At 43.5% G+C, this 12,330-nt stretch overlaps 2 protein-coding genes across 2 annotated transcripts; one reads left to right on the top strand and one right to left on the bottom strand.

Moving 5' to 3' along the window:
* Positions 1-628: 628 nt before the first annotated feature.
* Positions 629-3,669, bottom strand: LOC131735010 (claudin-4-like). The gene is made up of 2 exons (XM_059021503.1): positions 3,428-3,669; positions 629-2,639 (listed from the first exon to the last, which is right to left on the bottom strand). Exon 2 carries the CDS (start codon positions 2,217-2,219, stop codon positions 1,467-1,469), a length of 753 nt encoding a protein of 250 aa, XP_058877486.1. The 5' UTR covers positions 2,220-2,639; positions 3,428-3,669; the 3' UTR covers positions 629-1,466.
* A 2,208-nt stretch (positions 3,670-5,877) lies between these two features.
* LOC131735009 (protein pelota homolog) lies at positions 5,878-12,091 on the top strand (the record flags this gene model as incomplete). The annotated part of the gene is given in 6 exon segments (XM_059021502.1): positions 5,878-6,068; positions 6,835-6,927; positions 8,966-9,116; positions 10,605-10,695; positions 11,558-11,721; positions 12,031-12,091. Coding segments are annotated over 6 exon segments (601 nt in total), but the record flags the coding sequence as incomplete, so codon positions are not given.
* Between the last annotated feature and the right edge of the window lie 239 nt (positions 12,092-12,330).

The following is a 12,330-nucleotide window of genomic DNA, read 5'->3' as shown; positions in this document are numbered from 1 at the left end:
GACCTCTCTGTGCTTTACCATGCTTCCCTATGCTTTACCAGACCTCTCTGTGCTTTACAATGCTTCCCTATGCTTTACCAGACCTCTCTGTGCTTTACAATGCTTCCCTATGCTTTACCACACCTCTCTGTGCTTTACAATGCTTCCCTATGCTTTACCAGACCTCTCTGTGCTTTACAATGCTTGCCTATGCTTTAGCAGACCTCTCTGTGCTTTACAATGCTTCCCTATGCTTTACCACACCTCTCTGTGCTTTACAATGCTTCCCTATGCTTTACCAGACCTCTCTGTGCTTTACAATGCTTCCCTATGCTTTACCAGACCTCTCTGTGCTTTACAATGCTTCCCTATGCTTTACCAGACCTCTCTGTGCTTTACAATGCTTCCCTATGCTTTACCAGACCTCTCTGTGCTTTACAATGCTTCCCTATGCTTTACCAGACCTCTCTGTGCTTTACAATGCTTCCCTATGCTTTACCAGACCTCTCTGTGCTTTACAATGCTTCCCTATGCTTTACCAGACCTCTCTGTGCTTTACAATGCTTCCCTATGCTTATTAATCAATCTGTATCTGTCTATAAGAATATGTGTCGATCTAGTTAGAAAATAACGTATAAATACACAAATAAACAGGAAACTCAACAGAATGTTTAATCTCACATGTTTAAACTGTTTTTAATTCGGTTTTTGTTTTGTACAATAAAAAAAGAATGCAAATACGTTACACATCAACACACAGATTCAACATCACCTAACATCACGTCATGTAAATTAGTTATGTTATAAACAGCTAACAAGATTTGGGGGCTCTAGTACAGGTTTATACAGTACAAGTTTAAAAAGAGAGAGAGAGAGAGAGAGAGAGAGAGAGAGAGAGAGAGAGAGAGAGAGAGAGAGAGAGAGAGAGAGAGAGAGAGAGAGAGCGTTTTAAAACTAGACACTCGTTTTTGTTACGTTTTTATTTTGGCGGGAAACAAATAAATGAATATAGGACGTGTTTCTCGTCAAAGTATGTTTCTCAGTAGAGTTAAAAGTTTGGAAATTGCTGCCGGATAATTTCACTCGGACTCCTCGCTCGCTAAATATCTTGGTGTCTGTTGTTATACTTTGTGGCTGTAGGTATATATATATATATAGACACGGATCTCTGTCAGATCTTAAGCACAATTTAACCTTACGTTTGACGAATATGTTTGACAAGTTAAACTACGTTAAATATTACCTTGGATGTTTTAAATATAAACAGCGAGACGGATGTTGACTGAAGCGGGTCGTATTTACTTAAAGTTTACGATTTTGTGTCGTATAAATTACTATCCCTGTTCAATATCCGATTGTGTGTGTTATCCGAATCCCCTCCCCCCCCCCCCGCCCCCCGCCCCACCGCGTTTATAGATCACTATTATATGTTACTGTTACAGGACCCGAATTGCAATTTTTTTAATTTTCTTATTTTAACGTTTTATTCAGACGTAGCCTTTCACTCTCTCCGCGGGAAGCGTCGGGGCGTTTCTGGTGGGGCTGCTGCGCCGGCTGGCGCTGTCGTAATTCGGATTGGAAGCGGAGCGGGCGCCGCTGACGAGAAGCGCCCCCCCGAGAAGGAGCAACGCGGCCGTGCCCCAGCCGAAATACAGCGCCGGACCCAGCTCCCTTTTACGCGGGGCCGGGACCAGCGGGTTATAAAAATCTTTGATGATAGAATTGGCGGTCCAGCACACGGGGATCAAGTACAGGAACCCCGCCGCGCAGAACAGAGACCCCGAAATCAAAGAGATCCGAGACTTGAGCGGCCCCTCCTCCACGCACTTGGTGCATTTCGCCCCGACGATGCCGATCATGAGAGCGAGCAGCGCGATCAACACCGAGATGATCGTGAGCGCCCGGGCGGCTTGCAGATCCCTCGGCAGCGCCAGCATGGAGTCGTACACTTTGCATTGCATCTGCCCGGTGCTTTGCACGATGCAGTTCATCCACAGACCCTCCCAGATGGTTTGCGCGATGACGATATTGTTGCCGATGAATGCCGTGACGCGCCACACGGGGAGCGCACACGTCACGATGGCTCCGATCCAGCCGATGACGCAGAGAGACAAGCCTAGAAGCTGCAGACCCGTGGTAGCCATCGTTATTATTATTATTATTATTATTATTATTATTATTATTATTATTATTATTTTGAATAGGCTAATTGTAGTGCAAAATTGTAAACAAAAATTCATGTAATTCTATAAAAAAATAATATATAGATATTTTTTTCTGAATGCAATTATTTGAAAAATGAAATTCGTCTAATTAAAAAAAAAAACGCATGCAATAATACAAAAAATAATAATAATTAAACTCTCAAGAAATACAAATAATGAAGAAGAAAAAAAAAACAGATTATTGATCAGATCACAATGCAAACTCCTCCAATGAAATAATCAATGTCTTGTATCCGGACAGTAGCGTTTGAAGATCGTTTCAGAGCGCGTTTCTTCTGTAAGATCCCCAAAATTCTTCCCCTAAATCCTTAAGACTGTCCGATCTTGGGTTAAGTCGAGGTGAGAAACTGGCTGCTCCCAACCGCCGGGTCGGTAAAAACAGGAAACTTTAATCGAAAAAGTTCCTGGAAGTTTTCTGTTGATGACGCGAAGATTCTGAAAAAAAAATGTGTAGAATACTTAAATAAACGATTCAGCCATAGTTTTATATATTATACTGGACTGTGGCTCCTGCAATGATTCAGACAGTCCCCCTGAGTTTCAATAGCCATAGTTTTATATATTATACTGGACTGTGGCTCCTGCAATGATTCAGACAGTCCCCCCTGAGTTTCAATAGCCATAGTTTTATATATTATACTGGACTGTGGCTCCAGCAATGATTCAGACAGCCCCCCTGAGTTTCAATAGCCATAGTTTTATATATTATACTGGACTGTGGCTCCAGCAATGATTCAGACAGCCCCCCTGAGTTTCAATAGCCATAGTTTTATATATTATACTGGACTGTGGCTCCAGCAATGATTCAGACAGCCCCCCTGAGTTTCAATAGCCATAGTTTTATATATTATACTGGACTGTGGCTCCAGCAATGATTCAGACAGCCCCCCTGAGTTTCAATAGCCATAGTTTTATATATTATACTGGACTGTGGCTCCAGCAATGATTCAGACAGTCCCCCTGAGTTTCAATAGCCATAGTTTTATATATTATACTGGACTGTGGCTCCAGCAATGATTCAGACAGCCCCCCCTGAGTTTCAATAGCCATAGTTTTATATATTATACTGGACTGTGGCTCCAGCAATGATTCAGACAGCCCCCCTGAGTTTCAATAGCCATAGTTTTATATTATATTATACAGTGTCACCAAAATATTGAACACTGTCATTTAATAATAATAATAATAATAATAATAATAATAATAATACATTTAAAAAATACCGTTTATGTATTCAGCGTAGAATGCTTCTCCCAACAGAATTCCCTTCAGGATTACAGAGATGAGAAAAATTCCTTGGCGAGCTCCTGTTCCCAAGCAAAAGAGGAAATCTGTCCGCTGTCCGCTGTCCGCTGTCGGATAAACAGAGCCCCACCTGGCCGTGCGGCAGATAGGAGGATTCGGGGTCTGAAAGTCAGAGCTGCGAGCCTGTCCGTGGAGAGAAAGCAGTGTGGCGCTGCTTCAGAGGGACCGGAGCAGGTTCATCGGGGGGGGCGGGTCTGCAGCGCTGGGGGTGTTATCCAGTGCAAGGCTTTCCCCAGTACAAAAGATACACTGTCTTCTACAACTTTGTAACGTTATTCAAACACTGGGGCATTCGATATGGAGAGAACGGGGAGGGGGGAGGAGAAGTGTGTGTGTGTGTGAGTGTGTGTGTGTGTGTGTGTGTGTGTGTGTCTGTGTGTGTGTGTCTGTGTGTGTGTGTGTGTGTGTGTGTCTGTGTGTGTGTGTCTGTGTGTGTGTGTCTAGCTGCGTGCGTGCATGTGTGTGTGTAGCTGTGTGAGTGTGTGTGCGTGCGTGTTTGCCTGTGCGTGCGTGCGTGCCTGTTAGTGTGTGTGCGTGTGCGTGTTTGTCTGTGTGTGTGTGTGTGTGTGTCTGTGTGTGTGTGTCTAGCTGTGTGTGTGCGTGCGTGCATGTGTGTTTGTAGCTGTGTGAGTGTGTGTGCGTGCGTGTTTGCCTGTGCGTGCGTGCGTGCGTGCCTATTAGTGTGTGTGAGTGTGTGTGCGTGCGTGTTTGCCTGTGCGTGCCTGCGTGCCTGTTAGTGTGTGTGTGAGTGTGTGTGTGTTATGACGTAGTCGATAATTATGACGTACATCAACACTGGGTTTGTTAAGTAAGTGAGCGTCTCAGTAAAATAATCAAATTAACGCCTTGCTCTGTGCCACTCCCGCTGAGCCGCTCAGAGCCGCTCCTGAGCATTTCTCATTAGTGATCAGAGGGAGCAGGACGGACTGGACACCTGCAGGAAACAACTGGAGATCACAGGCAGGACTGACAAAGACGTTTGTCAAGAACGATGAACCGGTTTCGACTTATGAAGTTATGTATTAAATTGGCTAAATGAGATGGTAAAAAAAATGTTGTTTTCGAATTCGTATCATTTAATTTCATTTTAAATGTAGAGCTGTTTTATAGTTATGAATGTATTATTATTAGGCTTGTAGTATTAATATTATTCATAATTCTCATTATTAACGTCGGTATTGTCGGTATTAAACACAGTCAGATATGAGGTTCAGTCCAAACAGAGCGCCGGACTCAGCGAGGTCCAGCAGGGGGCAGTAACTTCACACGGGGGTCATTTCATCACCTCAGAAACACAGACAAGCAAATTATTATTATTCGCCTTTATTAAAAGTCGCTCATCTATAATTCTGGTTTCAGATCTTTTTAAATGGAATTGATCATATTTTTCCACTATTGTGAAAACAGTAGGCAGATATTTATGATGTGGAATATATTATATATTTCTTTTAAGAGAGTTTGGTTGTCTGTTTCCAGTTTAAGTTTTCTGACAAAGACAATTGGAATTGATTGCACCCGTACCAAAATCTGACAGAGTACCGCTTTCTGACCTTATACCATATTGTGACGATGTACCACTTTCTGGCCCTACACCGGAAGCCATAATAGTAGTACAGTAGTATTTCATGTTAGAGTTTGAAATGTCAAATTTTTTGTTATGTATGGAAAACTATACAAAGCGCTGGGTGTGTAATTCAATATGTTAACAAGGGAACATTATTCAGCAGCTTTCATTGGACTCTATGAAGCTGAGGGAGTTCATTCTATATAGAGGGTGTGGAATTCAATATGTTAACAAGGGAACATTATTCAGCAGCTTTCATTGGACTCTATGAAGCTGAGTGAGTTCATTCTCTATAGAGGGTGTGGAATTCAATATGTTAACAAGGGAACATTATTCAGCAGCTTTCATTGGACTCTATGAAGCTGAGGGAGTTCATTCTATATAGAGGGGGTGGAATTCAATATGTTAACAAGGGAACATTATTCAGCAGGTTTACATTCGACTTCATGAAGCAAAATTAGTTAGGGTGGTGATGCTAAGCTGTAATTGTGACGTACAGACAACCCCTCCTCATTACTGGAGCTCTTTGAAATGTGAAGACACTTTGCCCCTCACTAATATGGCCACCGTGACTGATCTCAACGGACGGCCCCTCGTTGCCCTCCACAAGTTATTTATGTGAATGAATGCATGATTATGTCAAGGAACATTTTGCAGGGCTAAGCGCTTGCTAACACATTAAAAGCATTGCAAGCGCGCTGTGTTAAAGAGCTCTACGGGCTCCGGAAATGGCGCCACTGTTTACTAACTCCTCCCACTTGTGACATCATTGTCCTATCCCGCGTTATGTCGTCATAGGACGTAGCGTCTCCTGCCCGCTGCATTGTGGGCCAGTGGCGGATCAGTTTTGCAGTTGGTGACGGAGGACAGGATGTCGGTGCATTTAATTATGTTATATCCATGTGATTTTTAATTATTATTATTAATAAACAGCGGGATAGATACCCCAAAACCATGAAGTTACTCAGCAAGGACATAGAAAAAGACAATTGCGGGTAAGTTTGGATGAACGAGCGTCGTAAATAAAGTTAGGGAAACACAACGCGCTAATAATGTTAATAATGTTGTTGTTATTGTCAATATATATATAATGTTGTTGTTTTACAAGCCGTTTGATAAACCTAGAGCTACACAAAGTATGTATTTATATATTTTCTTGACCGTATTTAGTTGTTTTTTGTTCGTCGACACGAACACGTCACACAACTGTAATATTATTTTCTCGTTAAACGTTTCAGTCGTCGTGGCTGAATTCCTAATTCGTTGCGATTGTGTTAATAATTGCCGGCACACCTACTGTAATTGATGCATTTAAATAATGGATGCATTGCAGAGCAATCGCACGGCTGTCCAGGCTGAATCATTGTGAAAAATACTTCTAGTGTCCATTTGTGCCTTTATTATTATGATTATTACGATTGCTGTTTTTTTTATGTTAACATATTTTAAGCCTTGTTTTCATGCAAAAGCCCTTAAGCTGTTTTTTTTTTTAAAAAAGTAAAACACAGATTTTTTTTTAAGTAACACGGTTTCTTTTGAAACAGCTGAAAAAGGGCTTTTGCCCAAAACGTCCTGAAAATGAAAAAATATTTTTAAAATCTTTTTTTTTTTTTAAACCTTTTCTGTACATTTTTGGAAAACCTTTTTTTTTTTCTTTCAAGTGCCTTCAGTTTTGTACGCCGCCGTTAATTTACCCCAGTTCTGCAATGCCTGTTTTTAAATGGGTTTCAAACTGTGTTTATCTCCATGCGGAACCTTTAGTCAAGTGGCGCTGGTGGCGGAGGAACCTGAAGACATGTGGCACACCTACAACCTGCTGCAAGTGGGGGACAGCTTACGGGCCTCCACGATCAGGTGGGAGGGGCTTATTTTCTTTGGATGATGTCACACTGCCGCAAGCATGACGTGGTGATGTTGGGATCAAACGTTTTGTAAAAAGACTAAAAATGCAAGGAGACCACAGTGAGCTGTGCAGGGGTCTTGTACCGCAATACAAACCATACAGACCTCTGTTACAGTTGGTACAGCATTAGCTGGAACTACAGTTCCCAGCATGCCCTTCCACCTGCGGCAATGGTGAGGGATGCTGGGAGCTGTAGTTCTTTATGTTGTGGTGTGGTATTAGATACAGACCTCTATTACAAGCGGTACAGCAGTAGCTGGAACTACAGTTCCCAGCATGCCTTTTCACCTGCGGCAATGGTGAGGGATGCTGGGAGCTGTAGTTCTTTATGCTGTGGTGTGGTATTAGATACAGACCTCTATTACAAGCGGTACAGCATTAGCTGGAACTACAGTTCCCAGCATGCCTTTTCACCTGCGGCAATGGTGAGGGATGCTGGGAGCTGTAGTTCTTTATGCTGTGGTCTCGTTGCACAAACCATACAGACCTCTATTACAGGCGGTACAGCAGTAGCTGGAACTACAGTTCCCAGCATGCCTTTTCATCTGCGGCAATGGTGAGGGATGCTGGGAGCTGTAGTTCTTTATGCTGTGGTAGGGTAGCACAATACAAACAATATCGACCTCTGTTATAATCTGTACAGCACTAGCTGGAACTACAGTTCCCAGCATGCCTTTTCTCCTGCGGCAATGGTGAGGGATGCTGGGAGCTGTAGTTCTTTATGCTGTGGTAGGGTAGCACAATACAAACGATACCGACCTCTGTTATAATCGGTACAGCACTAGCTGGAACTACAGTTCCCAGCATGCCTTTTCACCTGCGGCAATGGTGAGGGATGCTGGGAGCTGTAAGTTATTGGGCAGACTCCTTCATCCCAGGCGACTCACACAGGTGTCAGAGGGCAGCACAGGGTTACAATGCAAGCTTCATATTTAAACACAGTGTAGTTTACAGTCAGTGCAAATAATAATACTACTAGAATCCAATATGAACTAGGATGCTGTGTATAATAATAACACAACTAGAATCCAATATGAACTAGGATGCTCTGTATAATAATAACACTACTAGAATACAATATGAACTAGGATGCTATGTATAATAATAACACTACTAGAATACAATATGAACTAGGATGCTGTGTATAATAATAACACTACTAGAATCCAATATGAACTAGGATGCTATGTATAATAATAACACTACTAGAATACAATATGAACTAGGATGCTCTGTATAATAATAACACTACTAGAATCCAATATGAACTAGGATGCTCTGTATAATAATAACACTACTAGAATCCAATATGAACTAGGATGCTCTGTATAATAATAACACTACTAGAATACAATATGAACTAGGATGCTATGTATAATAATAACACTACTAGAATCCAATATGAACTAGGATGCTATGTATAATAATAACACTGCTAGAATCCAATATGAACTAGGATGCTATGTATAATAATAACACTACTAGAATACAGTATGAACTAGGATGCTATGTATAATAATAACACTACTAGAATCCAATATGAACTAGGATGCTGTGTATAATAATAACACTACTAGAATCCAATATGAACTAGGATGCTATGTATAATAATAACACTACTAGAATCCAATATGAACTAGGATGCTCTGTATAATAATAACACAACTAGAATCCAATATGAACTAGGATGCAGCGAGTTAGGATCACAGCGAGTTAGATCTACAGTGACAGATCTAGCTTGTGTGAGGATAGTGCAGAGACTAGGGGGGTGAACTCTGCATCATCAACAACTGCTGCTGCTGCTGCTGCTGCTGCAGAGTCACTTCCAATAGGAGCTCGTTTGTTTGACGTCTCATCCGAAGGACGGAGCACAAGGAGGTGAAGTGACTTGCTCAGGGTCACACACACACACACACACGCACACACAGGGAGTCAGTGGCTGAGCCGGGATTTGAACCTCCTGTGAATGTGTTTTTCTGATTTGTAAAGGAAAGTCCAGACGGAGTCGTCCACGGGCAGCGTGGGCAGTAATCGCGTCCGCACCACGCTGACCATCTGCGTGGAGACGATCGATTTCGACTCCCAGGCCTGTCAGCTGAGGGTCAAAGGGACCAACATCCAGGAGAACGAATACGTCAAGGTGTGAGAGAGCAGCGTGGGAGGAGCTTTACCAGCAAGACCTAGTGAAGATTTGTGTGTGTGTGTAGATAGATAGATAGATAGATATACATCTCATACAAATTGATGGCTACAACTAACTACTGTAGATAGCTTCTGAAATATATATACCGAGCATCAAAATAAACTCATCACAATTATAACACCATTTATTTAAAAAAGCAAAGTAAGGTATATGCTTAATCACCTAATTAGTGAGACAGCTGATTGGACGCTGGATAGGGAGCGATTTCAGCTGTTGAATTGCGAGCTTGATTAAAAGCCATTTAAATAAATAAGAAATATGCCACGTCTGTCGAGAGAGCAGCGCCTTCGTGCGATCGGCATGTCGGAGGCTGGACGAGGGCAGCGTGCTGTGGCTCGCCGTCTTGGGAGCTCACAGCCAGCGATTTCAAACCTGGCGAGACGGTATAACCAGACACACTCTGTCAATGACAGCGCCACCAACTGGGAGAGCAAGAGTCACAACACCTGCCCGAGATCCACAGATCATTCAGCAGCACCTTCGTGACGTCGATTGCTAATCAGCAGAATAGAAAGTCACTGCACCTGCTCTGAATTTTATCCAAATACAAGTGATGCGTTTCTTTTGATGCTCAGTGTGGGTGTGTGTGTATATATATATATATATATATATTTAGCTCAGAGCCAGCTGCCCAACGTTTCGATATGTTGTACAGATCTTTCTCAAGGGAGCCTGTGTTTGAATCCAAACATTGGAGGTATTTATAGGTTTTTGACGGCATGACAACTACTTGTTATTGTTTACATTCAAATCCATGATTTATTCTTACATGATGTAATGGTGTTCTATATATTGTGACATCATTTTTACTTCTATCTTTGAATCTGTATTAATTCTAATTAACACTACTTTATATAAACTTATATCTTTATTATATCATGCAATGCCGGCTCTGAGGATCAGTCTAGATTTGGCCTCCCCAGCGCATCAGTATGCACAACTTTTGATATATATAAAATTTGTGTGCGTGTCTCCCCTTCAGTTATTTATTTTCATGATTGGAAATTGCATTTTAAAACAGCATGTATGAACTCTGTGTAATTCAAGAAGTTGCCCAGACAAAACTGTTATAATCACACACACAAGTGACTGAAGGGGAGAGATATAGAGATTGGGGGTCTCCGTCCTGGGGCGTCCGCTGTCCCTCCTGCTTTTTATTCCAACTGTACCTTAAATTGCTTAACTGGACCAATTAAGTGCTTATTAGAAGCTTAATTGGTCCAGCTAATCAATTTAGTTTACAGTTGGAACAAAAATCATTAAGGACAGCAGCCAGGGCTGGACCCCTGATCTAGATATTCACAGAAACCAGGGGCTGACAGTCAGTCAGGGGAGGGTGGCTGGTGTCGATTGGGCTGATTCACCCTTCAGAGTGATGAAAACGCTGTTCTCTCTTTCTCTCCTCCCTCCCCCCCCCCCTCTCAGATGGGTGCCTACCACACTATAGAGTTGGAACTGAACAGGAAGTTCACTTTGGCTAAGAAGCTGTGGGACAGTGTGGTGCTGGAGAGAATAGGTGAGCAGAGCACTGGACCACAGAGAGAGAGAGAGAGAGATTGGATTGGATTGGATTGGGACACACTCTGCTTTGGCAATACTCATGTCATGCCAATAAAGCAGATTTTGAATTTGTGGTCTATCTCTCTCTCTCACTCTCACTCTCTCCCCCTCTCTCTGACTTTCCCTCTCTCTCTCTCTCTCTCTCTTTGTGAGCAGGCGTGTGACCCCTCTCTCTCTCTCTCTCTCTCTCTCAGAGCAGGCTTGTGACCCCTCTCTCTCTCTCTCTCTCTGAGCAGGCTTGTGACCTCGCACGCTCTCTCTCTCTCTCTCTCTCTCAGAGCAGGCTTGTGACCCCCGCGCTCTCTGTCTGTCTGTCTCTCTCTCTCTCTCAGAGCAGGCGTGACCCTGCTATCTCTCTTTCTGTCTCTCTCTCTCTCTGAGCAGGCTTGTGACCCCTCTCTCTCTCTCTCTCTCTGAGCAGGCTTGTGACCCCGCACGCTCTCTCTCTCTCTGTCTCTCTCGCTCTCTGAGCAGGCTTGTGACCTCGCACGCTCTCTCTCTCTCTGTCTCTCTCGCTCTCTGAGCAGGCTTGTGACCCCGCACGCTCTCTCTCTCTCTGTCTCTCTCGCTCTCTGAGCAGGCTTGTGACCTCGCACGCTCTCTCTCTCTCTGTCTCTCTCGCTCTCTGAGCAGGCTTGTGACCTCGCACGCTCTCTCTCTCTCTGTCTCTCTCGCTCTCTGAGCAGGCTTGTGACCCCTCTCTCTCTCTCTGTCTCTCTCTCTCTCTCTGAGCAGGCTTGTGACCCCGCGCTCTCTGTCTGTCTCTCTCTCAGAGCAGGCGTGACCCTGCTATCTCTCTGTCTCTCTCTCTCTCTCAGAGCAGGCGTGTGACCCCGCTCAGAAGGCGGATGTGGGCGCCGTGGTGATGCAGGAGGGTCTGGCCAATATCGTTCTCGTCACGCCCGCCATGACACTGGTGAGGGGCAAAGTGGAGCAAACCATTCCCCGCAAGAGGAGGGGGAGCTGTGCACAGCACGACAAGGTGAGTTAGGGAGGGGGTGTGGGGTTAGAGGGGGTGGGGTTAGGGAGAGGGGGGGTGTGTGGGGTTAGAGGGGGTGGGGTTAGTCCTGCAGTTGATGATTTTAGTTACACTTTTGCATTGATTGTAGATTTTATTTGAGAACATGTTTGGTTTTTTCTTGCCTTTTTGTTATTTAATTTTTCTTAAATGTTTTGAGTTGATTTAAATAGTCTTAGTTACAATAGTTACAAGTTTCTCTCTCTGTCTCTCTCTCTCTCTCTTTCTCTCTCTGTCTCTCTCTCTCTCTCTCTCTCTCTCTGTGTGTTCCAGGCTCTTGACCGTTTCTACGATGCTGTGATGCAGGGAATCCTGAGACACATCAACTTCGAGGGTGAGAGAGTCTGTCTGTCTGTGTGTGTGTGTCTGTGTGTCTGTCTGCAGCTTTAATGAAACTAAACTCTTTTCAGAATGTAGTAAACTAACACAGACCCCAAGAAGAAGGGATTATATTGTAGCGTCAAACTGAACAGGATTGTGGGGCTCTGTCTGTCTGTCTGTCTGTCTGTCTGTCTGTCTGCAGCTTTAATGAAACTAAACTCTTTTCAGAATGTAGTAAACTAACACAGACAC

This window comes from Acipenser ruthenus, unplaced genomic scaffold, assembly GCF_902713425.1.
Source record: "Acipenser ruthenus unplaced genomic scaffold, fAciRut3.2 maternal haplotype, whole genome shotgun sequence".
In the NCBI taxonomy this organism is placed as follows: domain Eukaryota; kingdom Metazoa; phylum Chordata; class Actinopteri; order Acipenseriformes; family Acipenseridae; genus Acipenser; species Acipenser ruthenus.
This window is presented reverse-complemented; position numbering and strand designations above follow the sequence as displayed.